The 27,820-nt window shown below is 46.6% G+C and overlaps 1 protein-coding gene across 2 annotated transcripts; it reads right to left on the bottom strand.

Annotated features, from left to right (window-relative positions):
• Positions 1-18,334: 18,334 nt before the first annotated feature.
• On the bottom strand, positions 18,335-27,582 carry IL19 (interleukin 19). Of its 2 annotated transcripts, none has more exons than XM_055418855.2 (6): positions 27,540-27,582; positions 24,137-24,283; positions 23,930-23,995; positions 21,498-21,650; positions 20,486-20,554; positions 18,335-18,865 (listed from the first exon to the last, which is right to left on the bottom strand). In XM_055418855.2, exons 2-6 carry the CDS (start codon positions 24,278-24,280, stop codon positions 18,755-18,757), a joined length of 543 nt encoding a protein of 180 aa, XP_055274830.1. In that variant the 5' UTR covers positions 24,281-24,283; positions 27,540-27,582; the 3' UTR covers positions 18,335-18,754. The 2 variants fall into 2 exon arrangements, with proteins under 2 accessions (XP_055274830.1, XP_055274832.1); XM_055418857.2 differs by having other exon boundaries at positions 27,437-27,555.
• Positions 27,583-27,820: the final 238 nt, after the last annotated feature.

Below are 27,820 nucleotides of genomic sequence, written 5' to 3'. Positions count from 1 at the left end.
AGAGAATGATGTTGGTTGCCTTGAACATAGTAGATGTGTGGTAAATGTATGTTCAGTTCAACAATTTGATCAGCATGTATTAAGTACCCACTGTCTTGAATGTCATACTAGGTACTGGAGTACAAAGATAAACATGACAACTCCCTATCCTCCAGGATATTTTGTCCTAACGAAAAGGACTTCTTTAGACGTGGCCCTGGACACACCTAGGTAGATGATTGGGAGAACTGGACTTGTCTCCAGAACCGTTGTGAATTGTGTAGAGAGGGGGCGCTCTCTTACCCGAGTTCAGGAAGGGCTGCTGTCTGCAATCTCCTAGGACTGTCTCAAGCTAAGAGGCTTCCAGTTATGTATATTAAGTCACATGAAGGAAGTCAGCTCCAGCAGGTGAGGGCTAACACTCCCTTGAAGTTTCTCTGGCGACACTGTACTTCCTCCCGGCCTGAGGCAGTTTAATTGTAGGCTGGATCACCTCAACACCTTCCTGCACTAAGAAGCACTTCTTGGGGATTACTTGTTATTAGTTAAAGGATACCTCTTTCTTTCTGGCTCCCTCCCAGAAGGAAGGTAAAATGGTAATCAGGACAGAAAAGATCCCTGATTACAGAACTGAAAGAGAATTCCAAGAGGGGCTTTCCCCTTCTCTGAACCCAGGCATCCTAACCAGGCTTCTCTCCCACCCCAAACACTGTGAGCTCCCTCCTTCTGTTCTCTTTTGCCTTTGCTTTTCCCACCATTTCTCTCCAACCATGGCTACCCTATTTTCCCTCCATTCATGAAGAGTGTACCCCAATTCTTTATTCCTAAACAGCTTTGGCCCAAAGCAATCTCTCTCTTCTCTGACTTCCAATAGCAGATTTTTCTTTGGCATGTGAGAATCTAATGTTGCCCTCTGTGACAAGGACTAATCCATCAGGCAGGACCACACCTCTAGGCAAAATTAAATAAAGGCACCTGAGATTAACCCTCCAACAGTGCTTTGAAAACTCTCAAAATGGTAGAGAGTATAATATATTTCTTTGCAACTTTTTTTCCTATCCAATCTCTAAGACTCTGAAGTACTGTATTTAAGTCCAGAGATTCCATAGTTAACAGGAAGACTTTGGCATGTTGTTTTATCTTTCTGGATTTCAGTTTGTAAAATGAGAGCAATAGAATAGATAATGTATGAGACCTTCATTGACTATGCCAAGGCCTTTGACTGTGGATCACAACAAACTGTGGAACATTCTGAAAGAGATGGGAATCCCAGACCACCTGATCCGCCTCTTGAGAAACCTGTATGCAGGTCAGGAAGCAACAGTTAGAACTGGACATGAAACAACAGACTGGTTCCAAATAGGAAAAGGAGTGCGTCAAGGTTGTATATTGTCACCCTGCTTATTTAACTTATATGCAGAATACATCATGAGGAACGCTGGGCTGGAAGAAGCACAAGCTGGAATCAAGATTGCCGGGAGAAATATCAATAACCTCAGATATGCAGATGACACCACCCTTATGGCAGAAAGTGAAGAGGAACTAAAAAGCCTCTTGATGAAAGTGAAAGAGGAGAGTGAAAAGGTTGGCTTGAGGCTCAACATTCATAAAACGAAGATCATGGCATCTGGTCCCATCACTTCATGGGAAATAGATGGGGAAACAGTGGAAACAGTGTCAGACTTTATTTTTGGGGCTCCAAAATCACTGCAGATGCTGATTGCAGCCATGAAATTAAAAGACACTTACTCCTTGGAAGGAAAGTTATGACCAACCTAGATAGTATAATAAAAAGCAGAGACATTACTTTGCCAACAAAGGTCCATCTAGTCAAGGCTATGGTTTTTCCCATGGTCATGTATGGATGTGAGAGTTGGACTGTGAAGAAAGCTGATCGCCCAAGAATTGATACTTTTGAACTGTGGTGCTGGAGAAGACTCTTGAGAGTCCCTTGGACTGCAAGGAGATCCAACCAGTCCATTCTAAAGGAGATTAATCCTGGGTGTTCATTGGAAGGACTGATGCTGAAGCTGAAACTGCAATACTTTGGCCACCTCATGCGAAGAGTTGACTCACTGGAAAAGACTGATGCTAGGAAAGGTTGGGGGCGGGAGGAGAAGGGGACGACAGAGAATGAGATGGCTGGATGGCATCACCGACTCGATGGACATGAGTTTGAGTGAACTCCGGGAGTTGGTAATGGACAGGGAGGCCTGGCGTGCTGTGATTCATGGGGTCGCAAAGAGTCAGACACAACTGAGCGACTGAACTGAACTGAACTGAAGACCTTTTCCAGTTCTGACATTCAATGTCACTATGATGCTTGGCTCATCTATCTTTAATCAGAACACTCCTTTTAATGTCTTCCTAAAGTTCTTTGAAAATGAAAACTATAACTTTTCAATTTAAGGCTTGATAAATGTTGAAAACGTGTGAATATCTAATCTAAATATCTCTTGAGTTTATGCCTGTTTTTGCATCCTCATTGCTCAGTGAACAGTTTCTCATCCATAACTGTGATTGAAGTAAAATTGAGAAACATGTTCTAACAAGACATTCAGGAAATATAAGCTGTACTCCTGTCAGTCAGTTCCTTTTCATTCACCATGAAGAGCCAGCCGTCTTGTTCTAAGTCGCCTGTAACGATTAACCATGAAGAACCATGAAGAGCCAGCCGTCTTGTTCTAAGTCGCCTGTAACGATTAACCATGAAGAACCATGAAGAGCCAGCCGTCTTGTTCTAAGTCGCCTGTAACGATTAACCATGAAGAACCATGAAGAGCCAGCCGTCTTGTTCTAAGTCGCCTGTGATGATTAAGTCAGCTTAGTTACGCACATGCAGTCTCAGCTGACTTTAATAGTGAGGTCTGTCCTTTTCCCCCATCAGAGCACTTTATTCTTTAAAAATCTAATGACTAGACCCCATTCTGCACTCTGCACAAACACCAGTTCAATTTACCTGCTATTAAAAAACTTGCTCTGCCTTACCCTAACCTTTTTCTCTCTCTACACCACCACTTGCCAAGGCAAAATTTATCCCTCTTCCCACCTGTGGAGCTTACCTTTATTTTGTATACCTCTTTTGCAGTTAGCACAGTGAATTGAAAATTTTTGGTTATATATTTGTATCTCCCACTATCTTGAGAGCACCTCATTCAACTTCATGGTCCCAATACCCAATGGCTCCTGGAAAGTGCTCGGCAAAGGTGCCTACTGTATAGCCCAAGGAACTTGATGACTATTGAATTAACACGTTGATTTCAAGTTATTCCTTCTTTATTCTGTAGCCTAAAACCACAGGATCTCAGGCTTAGCTGAACCTGAAAATGGAAACTTACAAATTAATCAGTAATTACCAAATAGCCTAAAATTAGACTGAGAGAGGAGGATGGGGACACAAGAATGAAAGATAAGCTGGTTGGAGGGTAGAAGCAAAACTACTTATGTTAAGGAGTTGGGACTTTATCCAAAAGCAAGGTGTTACGAGGGCTTTCAGCAAGGAGCAATTCAGTTAGAGAGACACTAGAAAATCAACTTCAGGGAGGTAAAACTGGAGACAGGGAATGCAGCCATTGAAGTGCTGCCACAGAGATTTCACTGTGGCTTCAACCAGTAGCAACGGCAGAAAGATGTGGATGGACTTGAGAGAATTTAAATACATTTTTAAAAAATATTTGGAGGCTGATTAAATGTGTAGTTTAGGGCAAAGGGGAGTCAAGGATAGTAAAAATTAGGCTAGGCTAAACCATATGCAATTTCCATCTGTGTAGGTCAAGATGGTCTGATATTACAAATGAACTTATCTATGAAACCGAAACATACTCACAGAGAGAACAGACTTGGTTGTCAAGGGGGAAGAGGGAATATCCTGAATCGCTTTGCTGTGCACCAGAGACCAAAACAGCACTGTGAACCAACTACACGGCAACAAAAAATTAAAAGAAGACTGGTCTGATATGGGACTCGTCATATGATTCAATCAAATCATTATTTTTATAATGATAATGTATATAAAGTATCCTAAGCCTAGTACCTGGACTGACATATTAAATACTGTAGACATTATAATCATAATATATAATATGTATTATGTATAAACTAATACATGTAAACTGATGGTCGTGTAATTCTCATAAAATTCCACTAAGAAATATAAGCTTTGTGAGGGTAAGAATTTTGTCTGCCTTGTCTACTGCTCTATTACAAATGGCTACCATAGGGCCCAGTTCATAGTAAGCATTTAATAAATGTGTGTTGAATAAATTATTATCTCTTTGAGGTAGGTCTTATAACCCAATTTTCTTATGAAAAAACTTAAGCTTAGAAGTTAAGTGGTTTACCCAAGTTCCCCCAGCCAGTAAATGGCAGGACTTACTCAAAAAGCAGCATCTTTTTCTACTGTTATTACTGATGTGCGGATACTAAGGCCCAGGGAGTCAACATGGAGATGAGGGAGACAGTTGGTGACAGGATGGAGACATTGACCTAATGGAATTTATTACTCTTTGCATTAAATTGTGTGTTCTTAGGGACAAGGGGCTCAGGAAAAGTGGTGGGAACGTGACAGGGGACAGGATCCCCAGTTCTACTTCTGGCCCCATGACACCTGACATGATGTCCAGTTGAAAGAACAGACCACCCATCTTATCTGTCTGAGAACAACCCACAAAAACATTTTTTCTCACTCTAGCACTCCCCATCATCCCTCCCAGGATTCCTGAATCACTGAAATAATTCCATTCTATCATAGGCAATGCCAGCTGCTTAAGGACCCATTTCATAGGCAATGAACAGGATGGGCGTCATTACTGAGTTTGTGAAGCAAGCAAGGAGCTGTTGCAACTCACTCTCAAGTCCTGAAATCAGAAGGTTTTCAAATTTCCCAATATAATGAAATTCAGTTTTTCTTGGAGCATTTATTTTTAATCAGACCTTTCTAAGAATATATTGATTCAGTACTGCAAATAATTGCTGGAAATAATTGCAAATTATTCCCACACCTTCTGTAACATGACCTACTCAAGTTGTAACAAAAATTACTACAAAGTTGGACAAAAGTGAAATAGGGTTTTATTGTCTCTTCCTTTTGCAAGCTGACCCCTGCCTGCTGATGTAATCCTCGAACCTTCAGAGATGACAGTGGCCTGCGATGCAAGCATTTCATCATTTAATTTGGGGGGAACCCAGGGGTACCCCTGCCACAATATCACTCCTAGAGTATTAGAGCTAGAAGCAACTTCAGGCGCATCTAGTCCAATTCCTTCATTCCACAAATGGAGAAACTATGGTTCAGAGTGATTAAGTAATTTGCCCAAGGTCACTTAGCTGGTAAAATATTTAAGCATTGGAATCAATCAAGTATTCTTTCCAATATATAACACTTTTAACCCATTGTGAACAGTAGGTAGCATCCCTTGAAAATGAGAGCAGCTTTCCTATCACAATTCTGGCAGAATAAATAAATTTTCTACGGAAAAAATGTAGAGGGTGTTGATTGGACTAAATGGGATCGAGAACAAGGAGACCTAGTTCTAACACTTACTTTCTCACAAACAATTTTCAGGGTGACCTTGAATGATCCAAGACCACATTTCAGGCATTCACTGATTAATCAGTAAAATGGAGAATAAAACCTACCTTGCCTGTCTGGCTCATTGATTTGCCAGAAAGTTTTTAAATATATGCATAGTTATGCACATTGTAAAAATACAAAAGTAGATTTTGATTATTCTTTGTATATAATAGAATAGATTTTAACTTATTCTTTCCATAAACATGTACTAACTAAATGACTTCAATCTGCTGAATGCTATGAATATTAGTGATGCCTCATGAGGTCTCACGCCCTTGGCTGCTTTATAGCCCTTTTGCGGGGACATGGCACATGCTTACAGAACACTGGGAAAATCAACACTTTCTGTTGGAAAAGATTTCAGGCAGGAGGAGAAGTGGACGACAGAGGATGAGATGGTTGGATGGCATCACGACTCAATGGACATGAGTTTAAGTAAACTCCGGGAGTTGGTGATGGACAGGAAGGCCTGGCATGCTGCAGTCCATGGGGTGGCGAAGAGTCGGACACGACTGAGCGACTGAACTGGACTGAACTGGACTGAGTGAGTAGAGGGTAGGAGCTGAGGAAAACAGAGGGAGAGGCTCACACAGAGGAAGGTTTGAGCTGACCCTTTAAATGGACCAGGACTCTGGAGGAGGAACAGAGTCTAGCAAGGGGCATCTAGCACAGAGATGACTGGGACGGCAGAGCTCACAAGGTGTTTGAGGACAGGCGGATGAACCAGCAGTGCAGATCTAAGTGGGAAATACGGCCGCATCATTAAGGAGCACAACTATCCCGCCAAGGATTTCAATTTGGACTGAAGTCTAGAAACCAAAGTTGTAGCTCTAGCCTCAGCCTCCTCCCACTGTGTGGTCTTGGGGAAATCACTTCCCTTCTGTGAGCCTGTTTCCTCATCTGTGACTTGTGCAGAAATAAATGATTTCTTAAGTCTCTTTCAGCTGGGCCTTTTGATTCTGTAATTCTTTGTTTTTGCCCTGAGGCAAGAGGGAGCCATGAAGTCTTAGAGTGAGAGACATGGTAATAGCTCTGCACTAACCAGGAGATTTTCAAGGGCCCCGCCAAGCAGAGCCCACTGGCAGGGCTCAGCTGGAACGGATGGGGATGGTGTGACTTTGGCAGAGAAACGGGGGTACACAAAGCTAACTTTCAGGGGTCTCAGAACTAGGGGGTTAGCTGTGATCAGTGCCCAGGGCAGAGGAGAGACACAAAGAATTCTTTCTTTTGAAATAAACCCGGATTCTTAACCAAGCCACTTTTGGGCAGGAAACGATTTTCTAAAACACCAAAAAAGGAAACCCAGCGACTCTTATTCTCCCATGGCAAGTCCTGAGTTGACAGTTCAGGGTTTCCCCTGTGTGTGATGACATCACACTTGCTGGCATCTGGGCTTCCTGCCCGATGTATCACTTTGCAGGGAAACACGTAGCAGTTAGGGATATGCTGCTGGAAGACTCAGCTCCCTGGGTGGGCAGGTGGACGCCTTTCCCATTCTCGGCCTGCTGCAGAGAAGCCTGGCCTCGCCCGCGCCTGCGGCCTCGGCGGCCTCCCCGCTGGGTGGGGATGGGCGGAGTTGCTGGGACTCCCTGCGAAGCTGCATTGTCAGTTCCCCGTCCTCAAAGCCGACAGCGTGAGTGACGTCATTTCCCTTTCCTGCTTTTTTCCGTCGTGTCTGTCTAACCTGCCCGACTTGCTGTCTGCCTTTCTCCTGACATTTCCTCTGACGTATCTGGGTCCCCCAAAGTTGGCTAACCCCTCCCCCCCCGTCTATAAAGTGGGAGCCACTGGGAAAACCCTCTCCTAGACACCCAGTCTGGTAGAAACAAAAATTCAGACAGAAGCTTGAATTAAGTTTCCTCACCTAGGAGAATCCCGAGGACGGAGGAGCCTGGTAGACTACAGTCCATGGGATCGCGAAAGAGTCGGACACGACTGAGCGACTTCACTTTCACTTTCTTCCAGCTAAGAGAATAAGGATGTCCTCAGTTCTTTTCCTTTTAATTCCCAAAACAAACTGCAGTTCTCCTTGTGTGGACACTGAGCTGGATGACCCATGAATACCAGCAGGAGCAGACTTAACCTCTTGGGACCTCTCACAGGACCTAAGGGCATGGTGAGCAGAAGAGATGCTCTAATCTGGCTACCTCAGCGAAGAGATGACTCATTGGAAAAGACCCGATGCTGGGAGGGATTGGGAGCAGGAGGAGAAGGGGACGAGAGAGGATGAGATGGCTGGGTGGCGTCACCAACTCGATGGACATGGGTTTGAGTAAACTCCAGGAGTTGGTGATGGGCAGGGAGGCCTGGCGTGCTGCGATTCATGGGGTCGCAAAGAGATGGATACGACTGAGCGACTGAACTGAACTGAACTGAATCTGGAAGAAGGAGAATGGGAAAAAGCCACATCTCATCTTTTCACTAACCTCTAGTCAAAATTTAACTTTTTTTTTTTTTAATTTCAGAGGATAGGAAGCAAATACAGACCACAGTGGTATTAGCAGTGCCTGTAACCTTGTTGCTGATAGAAATCACAGCTATTCTGTGTCCCATTATGGTTGTTTTAGGTATCTCAACACTCATCACTACTTAGAAATGTCAATAATTTGTAGGCCCACTGCTAGATCTTGTTAATGCATTATCAGTTCAGTTCAGTTCAGTCGCTCAGTCGTGTCCGACTCTTTGCGACCCCATGAATCACAGCACTCCAGGCCTCCCTGTCCATCACCAACTCCCAGAGTTCACTCAAACTCACGTCCATCGAGTGGGTGATGCCATCCAGCCATCTCATTCTCTGTCGTCCCCTTCTCCTCCCACCCCCAATCCCTCCCAGCATCAGACTCTTTTCCAGTGAGTCAACTCGTCGCATGAGGTGGCCAAAGTATTGCAGTTTCAGCTTTAGCATCAGTCCTTCCAATGAACACCCAGGATTGATCTCCTTTAGAATGGACTGGTTGGATCTCCTTGCAGTCCAAGGGACTTTCAAGAGTTTTCTCCAGCACCACAGTTCAAAAACATCAATTCTTGGGCGATCAGCTTTCTTCACGGTCCAACTCTCACATCTATACATGAAAAAACCATACACGGGAAAAACCATAGCCTTGACTAGACGGACCTTTGTTGGCAAAGTAATGTCTCTGCTTTTTAATATGCTATCTAGGCTGGTCATAACTTTCCTTCCAAGGAGCAAGCGTCTTTTAATTTCATGGCTGCAATCAGCATCTGCAGTGATTTTGGAGCCCCCAAAAATAAAGTCTGACACTGTTTCCACTGTTTCCCCATCTATTTCCCATGAAGTGATGAGACCAGATGCCATGATCTTCGTTTTCTGAATGTTGAGCTTCAAATCAAACTTTTCACTCTCCTCTTTCACTTTCATCAAGAGGCCTTTGAGTGCCTCTTCACTTTCTGCCATAAGGGTGGTGTCATCTGCATATCTGAGATTATTGATATTTCTCCCAGCAATCTTGATTCCAGCTTGTGCTTCTTCCAGCCCAGCGTTCCTCATGATGTACTCTGCATATAAATTAAATAAGCAGGGTGACAATATACAACCTTGACATACTCCTGTTCCTATTTGGAACCAGTCTGTTGTTCCATGTCCAGTTCTAACTGTTGCTTCCTGACCTGCATACAGGTTTCTCAAGAGGCGGATCAGGTGGTCTGGTATTCCCATCTCTTTCAGAATTTTCCACAGTTAATTGTGATCCACACAGTCAAAGGCTTTGGCGTAGTCATTGAAGCAGAAATAGATGTTTTTCTGGAACTCTCTTGCTTTCTCCACGATCCAGCGGATGTTGGCAATTTGATCTCTGGTTCCTCTGCCTTTTCTAAAACCTGCTTGAACATCTGGAAGTTCACGGTTCACATATTGCTGAAGCCTGGCTTGGAGAATTTTGAGCATGACTTTACTCGCATGTGAGATGAGTGCAATTGTGCGGTAGTTTGAGTATTCTTTGGCATTGCCTTTCTTTGGGATTGAAATGAAGACTGACCTTTAGAGAAGCACATTTATTCAGTTCAGTTCAGTTTAGTCCAGTTGCTCAGTCGTGTCCGACTCTTTGCGACCCCATGAATCACAGCATGCCAGGCCTCCCTGTCCATCACCAACTCCTGGAGTTCACTCAAACTCATTTTTTATGTAATACCAATTATCATTTCCATATTTTGATAGCTGTATATTAATAAAATTTATTTCCTTTGCAATCTTATATACTTTATGCATTTAGAAACATTATTCAAAACCACAGGCTTTGCTGGTGTGCCAAAGGGGCCCATGGCACACAGAAGGTTAAGAGTTTTTGTTCTAATAGCAGACGCAAAAGCCTGTGGGTATAGCAACCATATTTTCCCAATTTTGACAGGCAGTTTGAGAAGAATGAAGCTGTTATAAGGATGATGGGAATGTTTATCAGGACGTTCCTGGAACAATTCCAGGTCTGTGTTCATCACAGGCATAGGGAGAAGGAAGTGTCAGGATGACTTCTAAGGGCTAAGAAGTGTATCAGGGAAGGTTACTTGGAGAAAGTCCAGTTTGAGCGACGATTTGAAGAACTAATAATTTTATGAGCTTTGAGGGTGGAGAGACAGAGGCAGAAGCAGAAGGATCCTTGCTCCTTACAGCAAGAAAAGCTGCAACAAAATTCCTGAGACCAGAGAGCACTTTGGTACCTGGAGGATGCCGCTTCTGTGGGTGTTGGGTAGGGCAAGGTGGTAGGTTTTGAAAAAGGTTGAAAAGAGTCAAAATGCAATGAACTGTGAACAACATTCTGAGGATGTTGCTCTCAGACATTTCATTTCTAAAGAATCAGTGACTGTTTTCTTTTGGTAAGCTGCTCAGGATCTAGATGTCATCACACACATCCCAGTAACTCAACAAAATTGCTTTTTGATGTCCTTTCTTAACTAAATTCAAAGCACTTTCTCATGCACTGTTTCCCTGCAAAAAGCCTGAGCTCTCTGATGCCAGCTGCTCTCACAAAAGACTTCACTTCTAGCCATCTGGACATAATCCCACTAATCCACTGAGGGATGCCATCTGCACCCTCTCTCAGGGGTATCTCATCAAGACTTTAGCTGTTCTTCTTGGGTTAGGTGTGGGGGGTGTTTTAGAGGCATTGAGGAGGTGAGGGAGAGGAGGTTCTTTCTCCCCACTCACCGGGCTACTGGATCACATTGCTCCCAAGAAAGCTGGGGTTCAGGTTAGCATGATATCCAAAGGGCCCAGGAGTGCAGTGGGAGCCACCGAACTTCAGGCTTTAGGATATAAAGACAGTAAAACAACAATTGGGCAAAATCGAAACCCAAGCCAGGGAGGCCAGAGAGAGCTCTTCTTGCTAGGGGCTAGAGACGGGGACACTGACTGGTGGATAAGAGAAAGCCAGAGATGTTCTAAAAGCCAAATGGCAAAGCCATAGGCTTCCTCCAAGAATCCAAGAAGGAGCTGCCTAGACATCTGGAGTTGTCTTTGCTGCATGCCTTTGAATTCACTCATTCAAAAACTAAATATTTACTGAGTACAGCCATTCACAAAATAGCTATCCGTGAGGAGTTTAATCTAGAGAGGGATGGATGCCAAGATATTTCTGTCATGTCAAGAACTGGAAAATCACTCTGGGTCCCAGGAAGACAAATGGGGGTGAGGAGTGGGAGTGAAGAAGGAGCAGGAGGAAGACTATGTCTGCCCTGGTGGTGGGACTGTGGTTCTCGGGAAGTTAAGTCTAGGCTGGGCTAGAGTAGGAAAGCGACAGGATGTGGCTACGGGCTCTTCTGTTTGTTTATGGCACTCACCACATGCCAGACACTACACATTTCATGAAATATTAACTCACTTATCTTTGAAGTGAAGTGAAAGTCGCTCAGTCATGTCTGACTCTTTATGACCCCACAGACTATACAGTCCATGGAATTCTCCAGGCTAGACTACTGGAGTGGGTAGCCTTTCCCTTCTGCATGGGACCTTCCCAACCCAGGGATCGAACCTAGTTCTCCTACATGGCAGGCGGATACTTTACCAGCTGAGCCACACGGGAAGCCCAAGAATACTGGAGTGGGTAGCCTATCCCTTCTCCAGTAGATCTTCCCAACTCAGGGATCAAACCGGGGTTTCCTGCCTTGTAGGTGGATTTTTTACCAACTGAGCTATCAGAGAAGTTGATCTTTAGGCAACTCTTAACGCAGGGATGAGTATTCTCTTTATTTTCCAAGTAAGGAAACTGAGGAACAGAGTCTTCCTTGAGTATCGAGGAAAGTGACCAGAGGGAGACGTCCAGACCAAAGCTGTGCTGAGATAAACTTGTCTCCTGGTATGAAAGCTGGATTTTGAAACTTCTCCTGGTCCCAGTGCCTGAACCAAGCCTAAGGCCACACCGAAGAGGTCTCTTTGACGATATTCAGTCCTGACTGACAGTGATTCCATGGCAGAGACCTGAGACTGGACTAAGTTTCCATAACAGAGCTGCAAGTGTACAGACGAGCTCTCGAGCTCATAACAACTTTTTAAGAATATGCGTGCATGTTAAGTCTCTTCAGTTGTGTGCGATTCGTTGCGACTCTATGGACTATAACCCTCCAGGCTCCTCTGTGCATGGTATTCTCCATGTGAGAATACTGCAGTTGGTTTCCATGTCCTCCTCTAGGGGATCGTCCCTTCCCAGGGACTGAACCCATGTCTCCTAAGTCTCCTGCATTGGCAGGCAGGTTCTTCACCAGTGCTACTTGGGAAGCCCTTTTAAGGATATATCCTCCTCCAAACTCCTTGAGAGTCCCTTAGATAGTAAGGAGATCCAACCAGTCCATCCTGAAGGAAATCAGTCCTGAATATTCATTGGAAGGACTGATACTGAAGCTGAAACGCCAATACTTCGGCCACCTGATGCAAACAGCTGACTCATTTGAGAAGACCCTGATGCTGGGAAACATTGAAGGTGGGAGGAGAAGGGGACGACAGAGGATGAGATGGCTGGATGGCATCACCGACTCAATGGAAGTGAGTTTGAGTAAACTCCAGGAGTTGGTGATGGACAGGGAGGCCTAGCGTGCTGCAGTCCATGGGGTCACAAAGAGTCGGACACAATAGAGCAACTGAACTGAACTGAACTGGACTGAAACTCCTTGGCCAAACATGACATACTGACCCCTGAGTCTGTCTCTAGGAATGATCAGTTGGCTTCTGCCATTGAGCAGGGACATTTGTTCACAGCTACAGAGGATGTCAGGTGATTTGGATGTACCCGGGATTGTGTTAGGCGTGAACAAGGTTCAGGAGAGTCAAGGCAAGAGTTTCACACTGGGATGAGTCTGTGTCAGAGAAAGGACATGGGCAGGAGAGCCTGCAGGGGGAGGTCTGAGTAGCAGGAGAATCGGGAAGGCTACCCGGCCTGGCTGGCCGGATAAAACTGCAAGCACCTGTATGAGGGGCTCAGCTGAGAGCTTCCTGGAAATACAGACCCAGAAGACAGCACAGCTGGCCTGGCCAGTGCCTTTTGCCTTGTCCTACTTGCTAGTTTGAAAAAACAAAGATATGTAAGAAGAAAGATTTCCCAAGACAATGATGTTTCATGGGAAATAAGATTAAAAGTTAAAATGCCTAAATAGTAACAATCATCACTTTAGTGAGCACCAACTACACAGCTACTCTAAATGGTATCTTGAATCCTTATGACAATCCACACACATGAGGAAAGGGAGGCACAGGGTAAGTAGATAGTTCAAGATCACACGACAAGTGGCAGGACCAGGATTTCACATGAAAGCCAATCCTCTTATCCATTTGGACAAAAAAGTGTGAAAGTCGTTCAGTTGTGTCTGACTCTTTGCTACCCCATGGACTGTAGTCCACCAGACTTCTCTGTCCATGGAATTCTCCAGACAAGTATACTGGAGTAGGTAGCCAGTCTCTTCTCCAGGGCATCTTCCCAATCTAGGGATTGAAACCAGGTCTCCCGCATTGCAGGAAGATTCTTTACCAGCTGAGCTACTAGGGAAGACCAAGAATGATGGAGTGGGTAGCCTATCCCTTCTCCAGCTGATCGGAGCCGACCCAGGAATGGAACCGGGATGTCCTGCATTGCAGGCAGATTCTTTACCAGCTGAACTTCCTAGCAAATCCATTGTTCCAAAAGACAGCTGCCCTGAGTATGTGTGGCTGTCAGCAATCCACGCTGGAAGCTGAAAGGAGGCTAGAGTGTCCTCCAGGAGGAGACCAGACTCAGCAGTGCCAGGAACATCGTGTGACACGTTCAGAAGTCGGCCTCTGCTTCTTCACTCTCTGTTGGTCCATAAATGTGTGTGTAACTTCACAAGCTTGTTGCTGACAAGTCCAGGCCCCTTTTTATGCAGCTGGGTTTAAAGATCTGTGTTGCTGGCAGCCAGTGTAGCAACTTGGGCTCTGGGTTAGATAGCTTGGTCCAAACAAAGTGAACTTCCCCAGCAGCAAGGGGAGAGCACCGGATCCAGGAAGGTCAGACCTGGGTTCATTTTCTGGACCTGCTAGCCCTCAGACGTGACCCCAGGCAAGTCCTTCCACCTCCCTGAGCCTCAGACGCCTCTGCCGGCCACATGGGAATGCGACCTACGACCTCCTCCGTTCCTCTGAGCTTTAGTGTGCTAGTCGCTCAGTCGTGTCTGACTCTTAGTGACCTTGTGGCCTGTAGCCTGCCAGTTTCCTCTGCCCATGGAATTCTCCAGGCAGGAAACTGGAGTGGGTTGCCATTCCCTTCTCTGGACTCTCTTCCCCACCCAGGGATCGAACCCAGGTATCCCTCATTGCAGGCAGAGTCTTTACCATCTGAGACAAAAGGAAGTGAGTCCATATACATAAAGTACCCACAGGGCCCTGCCACAGGCTATGGGTGCCCTCCCCTTGCACCTGAGCTGTAGAAGGTGAGCCCCAGATTTCTCAAGGGTGCCTCCTAGGAGCTAATCAAGGATTCAGAGGGCATGGTTTGAGAGAGAATTGTATACTTGGTTCCTTAGCAGGCATATATTAAGTACCAGCTGTGTACTTAAATAATAACACCAACAAAAAATAATAACACCAAGGAACAAAAGCACAACTCTGTGCCATGCCCCCTGCAGACTACACAAGAGCCAGGATGAGTTCTTCAAGTCTGGAAGGAGAGCAAGGACAGATAGACAAGTGAGAGTCAAAGTGGGGGACATGGGGGGCACTTCTCCCTTAATAGTTCTTCCTCTCGCTCCCTCTCTGACTCCATTTCCTCCTCCTCCTCTACTTTTGCAACCACTGATAAAACAATGTTTCTTTCCTATGGGTACAGCTCCTTATGCCAGTACAGCTCCTCTCCCATTGTCCACTATGCGTGCAAGGTGGGGTGGAATCCCTGCGTTGGCTATTGTTGAAAGATAAACTGATGCATATTAAACATTTTTTTACCAGTTTATTTGAACAAGAGTCTCTTGGAATCAGCAACACCAAACTGGAAGTGGTTAGGAGCTCTCAGCGGTCAGGAGCCAGCTGGGAAGGACCTATGTAGAGATGCTGCGGGAAGCTGTTTGACTGGCTGTGGCTTAACGTCTAGTTGGCTCTCAGTGACTATCCTCAGCGTTTTTATTTCATAACGTTGAAACATTTACAGCCTTAGACTTTGGTTTGCTTACACAGACCCCCCTAAGGCATCACAGCCGCCTCTCTCTAAGGGTCTCCTTGTTTAACTGACTTAGCAAACCCCAGTTCCATAACTAACTGTGTGACCCTTAGCGTGTTGTTGAGCCTCGCTAAGCTTCAGGCCTCATCATCTGTGTAATTGGGTTAATAGTCTTTGCCATAGAGGATTATCATGAGATGTAAAGGAGAAAGTGGAAGTATTTTCACTGGCACATGATACGTGCTCAACACTTGGACACTGTTGTTGACAGTAAAGCTCACCCTGGAAGCAGGATGTGGGGACTGGAAGCCTGGCTCTGCCACTTATGATCTGTATGACATCAGGTGTTTCTTGACTTCTATGTCCAGGTTCTTCCCCAAGGTTTAATGATCTGTCTGGTTAACATTCAAAGAGGGGGCCTTTTTCATTTTATTTCACTCTCATTTCTATAGGACTGTCTTGAAAATTAAAATGAAATATATATTTATAATATATTACATTATGTATATTACTTAGATGACTGCTTGGCTTACAAAAGCACTAAATGACTGTTTGCCATTATTTTTGTTTTAATTCATCTAGATCACATATTCATGAAATGTGAATTTAACACTAAGTGCCAGGCAGTGAACAGACCTATCCTCAGGGAGCTTACATTGGAGGAGAGAAACAGATATAATAAAGTAGGATGCTGGGGAAGCAAGGAAAGGGTATAAGAGGTGCTGAAGGTGGAAATGGGGGAGTTTATGCTGGAAAAGACTCTGATGCTGGGAGGGATTGGGGGTGGGAGGAGACGGGGACAACAGAGAGTGAGATGGCTGGATGGCATCACCGACTCGATGGACATGAATTTGGGTGAACTCCGGGAGTTGATGATGGACAGGGAGGCCTAGCGTGCTGTGGTTCATGGGGTCGTGGAGAGTTGGACACGACTGAGCAGCTGAACTGAACTGAACTGATGCTTAAATAGGATGCCTTTTGAGTAAAGGCCTGAAGAAGGTGGAGGTGGAAGCCATGCAGGTGTCTGTGGGAAACACACCCGGGGCAGTCACAGAAGAGGAGATATGCTCTCACGAAGCTGGTCTTGCCATCACCCAGTCAGCTCAGCATGGACACCCAGCCAAGGCACCTTGAGAAGGCTGAGTCCTCTGTAAATGCCGCTTCCTCTTAGTAGCCTGTCAATCCCACCCGAGCATAGCACTGGAGGTTTTCTTTAATCCCATCTCAGCTTGTGTGTGTGTGCGCAGGCAAAGCACAAAGGCCCAAGGTGAGGACAAGCCTGACGTGCTTGAGAGACATGAAGCAGGCGAGGGGTCCGAGTGGCACTGAGCCTGGGCGAGAAGTATGAGGAAGCAGCTGGGAACCTCACGTGTGTGCAGATATGAGGGCTTCTTAGGCCATCACAATGCTCTGGCTTTCACATGATAGCACAGGAGTCAGTATCCACACTGCAGACAACTGAGGGTCAAAGCAATGTGGTGACCTGTCCTGGGAATCACGGCGGATTTGGGGCCAGACTGTGATTCCCGGCTCGGCACTCTTTACACTACACGTGCGGCTTCCCACTCTGAAGAGCTAAGGGGGCCCTCATCTCACTCATAACTCACAGCGACACCTGTAGACCGGTGTTATTATCTCCGTTTTACCCAAGAGGACATTGAGACAGAGACACTAAGTAATTTGCTCAGAGTCACATGGGACTGGAGTCAGGACTGGCTGACTTCAGACACTAAAGCTTGTTCTATGAAATCTCTTTCCCAGGTAGGAATAAAGAAAGGTTGCTTCAGCCAGCCAGTCACAGTATAGATATAGGACCCAGGATCGTACACATAAAGCACTTATTTTGGCATCCAGCATGTGTCAGCTGCTCAGTTAGTATCGGTTCTTATTGTCATTAGCCATGTGAGGCCTGTCCACTAGAAGTTGGTGCCCATTTTAGCCAGAATCCCTCTACCCAGAATTCCTCTTGCCTTGGGCTACAGTCATTTAGCTTTGTCACCATGACAACCACCCCTTTGTTAGAAATACCTTCTCTGTAACTCCTACATACATTCCTGTGGGGGATGAATTTAGGGCCTGAAAAGATACATCTAGGTTAGGAGCAATAAGAAAGAAATGACAGAGAGAGAAGACAGACATGTGGGCAGCTTTGGGCAGGAAAGACCTCTCTGCAGGAGGCACCAGCTCTTGTCACTAACCTTACACCAGGCCCCCATGCTCTGCTCACCTCTGGCCCTGGCACACCTTGCACATCTTTTGATCACACAGTACTTTGTCTAACTTGTTTTTTCTTTCCATAGATCAAAGAAATAGAAGTGAAGAATAAGTAATTCACACATCACCAGATCTGCTCCCCAGCTTCCCTTTCACTGATCTTTTGAACAAACTGTGTGAGCAAGATAACATCTAAAGAAATAAGAAAGGTCAGACAGAGTCAACAAGCCCGCACGCAGTGGAGGATGGTGGCGACTCTGACCCCCCACCCCAACCCCCACCCCCGGCCCAGCTCAGTTATTAATTGAGGTTACTTCCCTGTTTCCCTTTAAAAGCTTTTACGTTGGAGCAGAATCTTCAGAGGTGGTTTTTTGGGGAAGCAGAGACCCGCCATGTCCCCAGATTGCTGGCATTCTGAATAAAAGGCAACTTTCCTTTACATCAACATTTGTGAGTGCTGATTTTGAAAGCTGTGAGCAGTGGGACCCACTTCAATAGCAGAAAGATACAGAGAAAAGACAGAAGCACAGAGAGATCAGAAATGGAGTGACGGGGAGGAGTCACGATTAGAAGCCCTGTGTCCACCCTCGTGATCATTGCGTGGAGCACAGGTGCTGGGTGGAGTGCAGTCTGAAACCCTTCTCTGTACTCACTCACTTTGAGTAAATTTTTATCCTTTTCTAGGCCTCAGTTTTCCCATCTATTTTTGTTCTTCAAGGCCCATTTCATTTCTTTTGTTTGTTTGTTTTCGGCAATACTGCATGACTTGGGTTATTTGTTCCCCAACCAAGGATTGAACCCAGGCCCTGAGCAGTGAGAATTCAGAGTCCTCACCAGTAGACCACCAGGGAATTCCCCAAGGCCCCTTTCGTTTCTCATAGTCTCCATTCATGGTCCTTGACTGGCCTTCCTAAAACAGAAGACACTTCCACTAACTGGTAAAGAACAAAATTTATTCGGAAAAACCAGTCAGTACAATATGCACCACAGGATATCGCTTAGCTCACATCACAGACATGGGATAAGAAACATCACAATAAATTAGGGAAGCCCACCCTCTCCCTCCAGGATGGCCCCACAGGACCTCTCAACAGACATACTTTGTTACAAATATAAAACCAGTAGACTGCTTGGATACCTTCAGGTGAGATCAGACAAGCTAGGCCCAGCCGGTGGGATTTTAGCCACAAGGTGAGGTGTGTTCAAACCCACAGTTTCCCCTTACAACACCTCGGCCCAGAGAAGAGAATTCCAAACAAGCAGGAAGACTTCCTCAAAAAGACCCTCATTTGCATAAAACAGGGCCTCCCCGCCCCATCTCCCTCCCCTTCCAAGTTGGCTGTCCCCCACCAGAAACCTCTCAGGGGCTGTTCATCCCCCCAAATTAGGTTCCTTGTCTTGAGGCAGCGGAAGTTCCTCGATGATGCTTGTCAATCCAGGCTAGAAAGACGTCCAGCTCTCCCAGAGACTTAATGGCAGCAGATCGGACCTCCAGCTGAAACCACGCAAATCATCATCACACCCTGCCTTTCTGAGCTGTACCATAGTTTTCAGTCACTTGCCCCATGTTCTGGTCCCCATGAGGTTTGCTTTTTATGCAACCATTATCTCTGCAGGGCATACAAGACCCCAAATTATTTTCCTAACAGATGACCTAAATTGTTTTCTATAAACAGTTAAATCATGCCAGTAACTTATAAACAAAATAAGAAGTTCTTTATTCTTTGCCCTCTGTTTTTCTTTTTCCTATATTTCACAGAAAAACAAACAAACAAACTTGCTTTGCTGGAAGCTCTGCTTATTTTCCTGTTGACATCAGCTCAGTCTACTACTTCCACTCTCCCTGAAAGCCCCAAGAGGCCCAGCGATGAGAAGCGGGGAACAGCGTATCTCCGTTGGACGTTGCAGCCCCTAAGAAGGTGTCCTACCCAAAGTCACACAGATGACTGGTAGCAGAGTTAGGCTGGAACCCAAGTCTCCTGACTTATGCCAGCTCTTCCTCAGCAGAGTGGAAGAGATGGTAAGATACAAAAGTATGTCCTATGGAGCCAGATGGCATGGGCTCGAACCCTACCTCCATCACTTAGTTGTGGTATAAACTTAGTTAAATTACTTCACCTGTCTGCGTCTTGGTTTTCTAATTTATCAAATATAGACAATAGCTTGTAGCCTTGTTGTAAGGGGTAAGTGTGCTGCTAATACCTTTAGTGCCCTTAATACCTGGTCCATAGGAAGAACAATATGAATTTCAGCCATCTGATATTACTCTGTGGAGCCTCTCCACAAAGAAGAAGAGCTCTGAACAGACCTTGCAGCTCCTCGTTCTTCAAAGCATTAACTTAATCTGGGAGTGTGGGTGAACCACAGAATCTCAGACCTCATTCCAGGTCTGCCAGACAGAATCTGCATTTCAGCAGAATCTCTAACCGATGCCGGTAAGAGACCGTGCTTCTAAATCCACCTCTACATGAGGTGTGCGCACAACATCTGCACCTACGTGAGAAGCGCTGTCCATCACCACACAGGACGCTGGTCACAGTGCCTAGACACAGTGACACAAGCCCGCCACCAGGTAGCACGCTTCACGCATAACAGCTTATAGCTCACTGGGGCTCTTTGCTCCCTCTGCATTGTGCATGCGTGCTAAGCCACTCAGTCATTGCCAACTCTGCGTGGCCCCATGGACTGCAGCCCGCCAGGCTCCTCTGTCCTTGGGATGCTCCAGCAAGAATACTGGAGTGGGTTGCCATGCCCAACCCAGGGAACGAACCCGTGTCTCTTACATCTAACCTGCGTTGGTGGGCATGTTCTTTACCACTAGCCCCACCTGGGAAGCCTCCCTCTGCCTCAGCCCTGTCTGAAACAGTGTGTGCTTTCCCTCAGATCTGAACATAGTTCTGATCTGTGAAAAGAAAACGGTGGAGGCATAATGGGGAAGGAGAGCCCAGGAGATTAACAAGTGAGGTAAGACCAACACACTCTTTGCAGACACAGAACTGGACAGACCGGCCACCAATACTGTTGAGTAAGTGAATGAATTTGAGCAGGGAGGAGGCTGCCCATTCAGGCTGCTGCACCCCGTCTCTCCCTTCCCCGTCCTTTCCCCCTCCCTTACCTGATCATAGTTGTCATGGATGATTCTCGTTGCATTGGTTGCTTCCTGTCTGCAGTGACACAGCTTCTGCTGCAATAAAATGGAGATAGCATCCATCAGAAGAGTCTTCCACCCTGGCTCACTCTTAACACCACCTCCTATGTGAGGAGTGATAGATAGTTCTCCTTCCTCCCAAGGTGAGAGTCAGGTGAGTCAACCCAGGCTGGGGCAGCAAGGGGCTGTAGGGGCTGTTTGTAGAATCTCCTTGCATTTCACCAGGGCTGGAAAGGCTTGGAGAGCAGGGGCTAAATCTGTCTTGTCACCACCCTGTGAATGCAACACTACTCTAGGCAGACACTCAATGAATATTTGTTGGGCTAGTTAATTAAATAATTGGTTAAATACATCTTAATGTAAGTGGGACGGGGTCATGACCTCTTCTAACAATTTTAGGATCTAAGGCACAGAGAGGTGAAGTAGCTTGTCACAAAGTCACCGAGGAAATCATTGGCAGAGATGGGGCCAGAACCCCCAGGTTTTCTCCTGGACTAAGTTTTTTATTGGCTCTTGGGGGCTCAGTTTTACTTCTGAGGTTTGTTTTTAACAAATCACAATGAGTGTATAGGTGATGCTTAGGATAGGCTACATACCAGGGAACCACCCAGAGGTTGACTGGTATAGAAACCCCAAGGGCTCGGAACAAAGAAACTAGGGGTGTGCCTATGATAAGGCCGGAATCCTCAACATGCCTCTCTCACAGGCCAGTCCCGGGATCACTTAAGAGATGCTTTGGGGTAAGTTGGTCATCCCAGGAAGATTATCCAGGAGGAAACCGGGCCTGAGGAGGAGGAAGCCCTGGACGAGGAGGAAGCCCTGGGCAAGGAGGACCCACTAGAAGTGGTTCCCAACACTTCTGCCTGTGGATGACAGGGCAGGGGATTTCCCTTGGGCCCAGAACCATTTCAGAAGGCCACATAGGGCCAGATGTCCTGGGCTCCATGGGGCAGGCAGGAAGCAGATGCTGGTGACTCACACATTGTTGTAGAGTCTTCTGCATGTAGAGGAAAGAGTTGGCAAGGCTGCTGATTTTTCTCATGATTTGGGGGTTCAGCTCCTGATGGTCCTTGAACACTCTGTCCACATAAAATGCCAGGAGGTTCTTGGTCACGCAGCATACATCTAAGGGCTATAGACACAAATTAAGGATAGCCCCAGAGGACCTCTTCCCTTATTATCCTAGAGACAAAGGCAGCCTGCTTGGGTTGGGGCAACAAGGAGTGAAATAACTAAAAGCCATTTTTTTTACATTTTTATTGGTCTCAGAGTGTCCTCTTATGACACCAAAGCTGCTTATGACAGAGTCAGCAAGAAGAGATTGCAGTTCTTACCCTCTTTTCACATGGCCAGGAGATATACTCACAAGGGATGGGGCCCGGCTACAGGCTAGAATTCTCTCTGCAGCATCCCTGACATATCATCACTAACTTCTGCTTAACTGCTTCCAGGGATCAGACACCTCCCTTTTGAAAGGACCGATGTCTGAGCAGCTTTCTTGGAAAGCACTTCCTTGCATTTCACTGAGGTCTGTCTCTGCAACACCCCCTAGCCACTAACAGGTGTTCACGCAGTGACTGTTGCATGTCCGGCTCATGCTAGACGCATCTTCCTCCCAGTGTGATGACTGCTCGCCTCTCCTCCGGTCTCTTCTTTTTAAATCTCAGGGTCACGTGGTTGGAGTGGAGATATGCAAAAATGGAAACTGACAGCTGCAGAAATGCGTGTATCTGGGCAGGTCCTCCTCAGAAAAGCTCCTGACTTCCTTGGGCATGGCTCAGGGCAACTGGCCAGCCAGAGTTTCCTTCTTGCAGTTTGCACTCCACCCTAAGAGCCAGTGTAGGAGATTTGCAGGTCAGCCTGAGAAAAGAAGGGTCTGCAGCAATGGTGCATCTATATCTTCATTAGCACTAAGGCAGCAAAGCCTCCTTGGCCCGACAGGTAGCTTTTCCTGGATGGAAACTGAACTTGCAACACAAAACCTCTCCTCTTCCTCTGTTCCATCTAATTCCCTTCACCAAAGGGGTAAAAAGTCGTAACCTTTGTCTCATCAAAGAGGGAGAGGGGAAGAGAATAAATATGATGATGACCTGTATACTCATCGACCGCTTGCCTTACGCCACGTCAACTATTTCTAGACTTTGATAGGACGAAGAAACGGGCATGAGACTTGAGAGTCTATTTCTGACAACCACTACTAACTAGACATTCTTTCTCCCAAGACGTCAGTTTGGTCATTTGAAAATGATGATTTCAAAATAGGTGGCCTTTGGGTCCCTTCCAGCTATAATATCCTGTAAGTCTCCTATACCATTGACTAGAATAGAATTTAGGAAGTGGCTCCTTGTGTTTACCATAAATAAATCAGGCCTAACACTGCCTAGAAGAATGATCTTGTGCCTTATACTCTGTCACATAAATAACGGAAAGAACTGAGTTTCTCTAGAATGCTATCAAGGCCTGGAGGAGCTCACTTTTAAAGGTACTTCTCACTGGCCCCTTCTGTGAAGTGAACATCACCTCACAAGTCAACTGTTTCCTAACGCACGGACTCTCAGCACCTCTAGTCTGGCAATTAGACATTCCCTCCCTGCCTTCTGGCCTCAAGCTGTCTATTGTAAAAAACATCACCAGACTGTCTTTCTAAAAGACTTGGTGGTCACCCACTCTGGTTCGAAAACCTGCAGGAACTCCCTGTGGCTTGCATTATAAGGTCAAGGCTCAGAATTCTCTGGCTGTCCAGTGGTTAGGATTCCACGCTTCCTCTGCTGGTGACACAAGTTCCCCAGCCGGGTAACCAAGATCCCACAAGCCACTCGGTATGACCAAAAATAAATAGAGGTGAGGCTCAGCCTGGTTTTCAAGCGTGCCTCTTTTTTTTCTTTTCCCTGTTGCACCTCATGGCTTGAGGGATCATTGTTCCCTGACCAGGGATTGAACTCACGCCCTTGGCAGTGAGAGCACAGAGTCCTGATTACTGGACCACCAGGGAATTCACCCCAGCTGCCTCTCTGTCCCCTGATACATATTTCCATTGACCTTACACACCTACTCTCCCCAAACCCTTCCTTTCTTTTAGCCACTAACCCCAAGCCTCTTCAGCTTTTGAAACACTGCTCGTTGTCTCAGCTTCCCCACAAAACGTCCCAAAGTCACTCTAAGCCATAGAAACCCCGCCCCATCTGAGCATGTGACACCTTAATCACCGTTGGGGTGAACACCCTCCCTGGGGTTCAAGTTCCCTGAGACAGGAGCACACCCTTGCACATCAGCTGATACGTGAGGAGTCGGCGGAGCCTCAGAGTCCAGGGAGGTCAGGGAAGAAGCACACACAGGTGCAGATTCCCCCTCAGCCCTGGGCCGCTTCCCCACAAAACGCCAGAAGAGGAGCGAGCAGACAGAGGCCGGTACCTTAATGCCATGCAGGGTCTCCGAAGGGGACAGGATGGTGACATTTTGGAAGGTGTCCTTAGCTTGCTACAGAGGAAAACACAATGGACACAAGCAGTGAGGACTTCACATCCTCCAGAGACACCGAGGGATGAGCAGGAACTGGCTGTCACGCTAAGAGGTAAAGTGAGGCACACTCCCACACCTTCACCCCAAACCCACACTCACAATGGCTGCTTTGATTCCTCGGAAGCTGTCCTCCATATGGTGCAAGTTCATGGAAATCAGGCATCTCCTGAGGCCTCGGGTGTGTGCTGAGCACAGGAAGAGCCCAGCGCCCAAGAGGCAGAGGGAAACGCACAGTGCCTTCATGTCCTACAGGGAGAGGTGAAGTGAGCTTTCCGGACAAGAGACCCCAACTGAGTCTCCCTTCAGACCTCGCAAGGCCGGTCAGAGGGCAGCCCAGAAAGCAGTACTCAGGACCTCAGCCTGCGGACCTCGGGGCGTGTGTCTCCTTCTCTAGTTTCCTTGGATCAGTTGAGTGAGCCCTTCCCTCTACCCACCCCCAGAAAGCCTGACCCACAGTGCTCTCCCAACCTTCAAGAAGTGAGTGTGTGTAAGTCATTCACATGACTCAACGCGGCTCGTTTCCAACAGGGGTGAGAAGCGGTTTTTGTTTTTATTTTTTAACAAATAGGAAAAACAGGGCTGGTAATATGCCCTAGAAATTAGGCAACAGATCTGAAAAAACCATAGAACACATTTCACTTTTTTATGTTTACCCCCGAAAATAGGAGACATCCTTTTATTATATCCCCACTTGGTAACTAAGTTACATCCCCACTGTGTCTGCTTAAAATCACTCCTTTGATGCTAACTATGAAGATGTCACCAGCTGAAGAAGATGGGAAAGGGAGGCACGGAGCCTCTAATACCCATTAGCCGCAATGTCACGGGAGACCCACCGATGGCAAGGTGGCGGCTTCCCCTCCATCACCCACTGAGCCAGGAGGTGCCAGGGATGTGCTTGCCCCTCGCTAGCCTCTAACCAGGGCCAGACCCAGATCCCTGCTGCCCCCGCCCCCGCCCAGTTCTCACAGCCCCTCCTGCCTCTGTCCTTCTGTCTCTTTTCAGCGAACTACTTTCAGTGGTGTCATGTAATATATCTTGAGAAAAGTGCTCAAAGCGTGACTGTACAGCCTGTTGAGTTCTCCTCCTCTGACTTTTCCCAGCTCCAGCACACATTTCACAAACAGAGCCAAGCGTTAAACTTAAACCTAAGTCAGAGGGCAACACGTGTGCATGGACTGGCCTCTGCCCGGCGTCGTCCGCGGTACAGACTGAGCGCTCGGTGCCAGCCACGCGTGTGCTGTGTAAGGCGTGTGGGCGCCACAGTGGACGAGAGGCGGGCAGTGAGCATAGGACGCCAGCCGGGGGCTGTGGATGCCCCCACTTCTAACCACACCTGTGGGAGAGCGTGAGCCATACCCTTCTCCCCCGACCCCGGCTCATCCTCCAGAGTCCCAGGCTCTTCTCCAGAAGCTGAGAAGCGGTGACTCCTGCTTAAGAAACCGTGTTCCCTCACCTCTCCTTAACTCAGCAGCGTTCCCAGCAAGGGACAGGTGTACGCTGAGACCTCACTGGAGAGCAGGCATTGTGCTAAAGAGCTTGATTTCTCTTCTTCAAACCTGTTTCTAGCAGAACAAGGAAATAGATCCCATTGACAGGGCAGGCAATAGAATCCTCTCTCCCCTCCAAAGACAGCTGGAGTGCTTCTGGGGAGACAAGTGACTAAAGGGGGACAGTTTTTCTGCGGACAACCCTCAGAAGCAGTGGGGTGTCGCCCGCTTACCCCCACTGGAAGCCTCAGAGGAGAAAGATGTCCCTCAGGTGATTCCAGCTATTTCATCTGACTTCAGGCAACAGTAGTAGCTAACATTTATCATGCCTGCCTCGTGCCTTGGGCTCCATGCCAAGTATTTTCCATGGTTATCTCATGCTCCCAGCCAGCCTCTGAGGGTGGTTCTCTTTCCATCCCCGTTTTACCTGAGACAGAACTGACTCTTAGTGAGGTGGAGAAACCTGCCCAAGGTACGTGGCCCCTGAGCTGTGGAACCAGGATGGGAGGGCAGGCTACCGTTTTCCTCACCCCAGTCCCGCTCTCCTCACCACCGCCCCACCCACAGCACCACCCCCTAGATCTCAGTGGGAGACCCAGCAGATCCCCGTGCAGCAGAACAAACTTCTGCCAGGTCCCACCGAGCCCGTGATACTCCTTATATTTAAAGATATACGTTAAATATAAAGATATTTATATATTTTAAGTATATTTAAAGATATACTTAATAACTGCAAATGATTAAAAATATATATACTATAAAGTTCCCAGAAATTTTTAGAATTAAAAGAAGTTTATGGTAAATGCTAGATTCTTTTGCCTTGAACCCTCCTACACTGCTCTGTGTGTCTGTGTGTGTGTGTGTCGCTTAGTCGTGTCCGACTCTTTGTGATCCTATGGACTGCAGCTCGCTAGGCTCCTCTTTCCATGGAATTCTCCAGGCAAAAATACTGGAGTGGGTTGCCATTACCTTCTCCAGGGCATCTTCCTAACCCACGGATCAAACCCACGGCTCCCACATTGCAGGCAGATTCTTTACCATCTGAGCCACCAGGGGAGCCCTCTTCACTGTTGATGGGAGTCTAAATAGGTGCAGCAGCTATGGAAAACAGCCTGGAGGTTCCTCAATAAACAAGGAGTTGCCATGTGATCCACCAATCCTACTCCGAGGCATATATCCAGACAAAAATATCATTCGAAAATATATATGCACCCCTTAATTCATAACAGCACTATTCACAATAGCCAAGACATGGAAACAACGTAAATGTCCACTGACAAAAGGAATGGATGTATACAATGGAATATCACTCGGCCACAAAAAAGAGTGAAATAATGCCACTTGCAGCATCATGGATGGACCTAGAGATTGTTGTAGTAAGCGAAGTAAGTCAGAAAGACAACTGATGTGTTTATATATGGAATCTAAAATACGACACAAGTGAACATATATATGGAACAGAAGCAGACTCACCGATACGGAAAATAGACCTGTGGTTGACCAGGGGGAGGGAGGTCGGGGAGGAAACGACTGAGAGTTTGGGATTAGCAGACACAAATGACTGTGTATGCAACAGACAAGCAACAGGGTCCTTCTGTGTAACAGAGGGAACTATAGTCAATATCCCGTGATAAACCATCACGGAAAAGAACATGAAAAAGTACGAACATATATACACACATAACTGAATCACTCTGCTGCACAGCATAAGTTAGCATTGTAAATCAATACACTTCAATAAAACTTCAATACGATCATCATGTTTCTGAAAACAAAATAGATCCCTTCCTCTTCCCTGTCTTCCTCCCTCCTTTCCCACGCTGCCTCTCTACTGATTGAGAAGAAAGGACTAGAAAGTTCAACCAGAGCACCCCTCCCCGTTCTACAAAACGCCCAGCACCTGGCATACCGTAGGCCACTCACAGCGACCCAGGTCACCTCTGTGCAGCTGTAACGGAAGAGGGCTGGGCTGGTGATGAGCAAAGCCTCAGGACGGACGCCGCGAGCCTCACCTCTCACAGGGCGCTCCAGGGCCGCCCCTATGCCTTCTCTCTGCACTCCTTGCCACTTGGAAAGGGCTGGTCACTTTTATGCAGGTGAACACAAGGAAATGCTGTCAGGGTTTAACTGGGTGGGTCCATCTGGGGGGAGATCGTTTTTCCCCACCTTTCCTTAGCATCTTATTTCCTGAATTGTTTTCTTTTTCTTTTCAGATACAGCTGATTAATCATTATTAAGAAATGCGTCTTTCTTCTCAGTCTTGACAGGCAGCTTCTAGGAAAAATGAGCTCCC

The sequence above is a fragment of the Moschus berezovskii genome, chromosome 17, assembly GCF_049115385.1.
Source record: "Moschus berezovskii isolate FMDL1 chromosome 17, NW_MosBer_1.0, whole genome shotgun sequence".
Classification (NCBI taxonomy): domain Eukaryota; kingdom Metazoa; phylum Chordata; class Mammalia; order Artiodactyla; family Moschidae; genus Moschus; species Moschus berezovskii.
This window is presented reverse-complemented; position numbering and strand designations above follow the sequence as displayed.

Coding starts and splice junctions, on each gene's coding strand:
- IL19 (XM_055418855.2), bottom strand. CDS start 24,280: ATGAAGGCACTGTGCGTTTCCCTCTGCCTCTTGGGCGCTGGGCTCTTC. Junction 21,651..23,929: donor AGACCCTGCATGGCATTAAG/GTACCGGCCTCT, acceptor TTGTGTCTATAG/CCCTTAGATGTATGCTGCGT. Junction 18,866..20,485: donor TCCATGACAACTATGATCAG/GTAAGGGAGGGG, acceptor GCGTGGTTTCAG/CTGGAGGTCCGATCTGCTGC.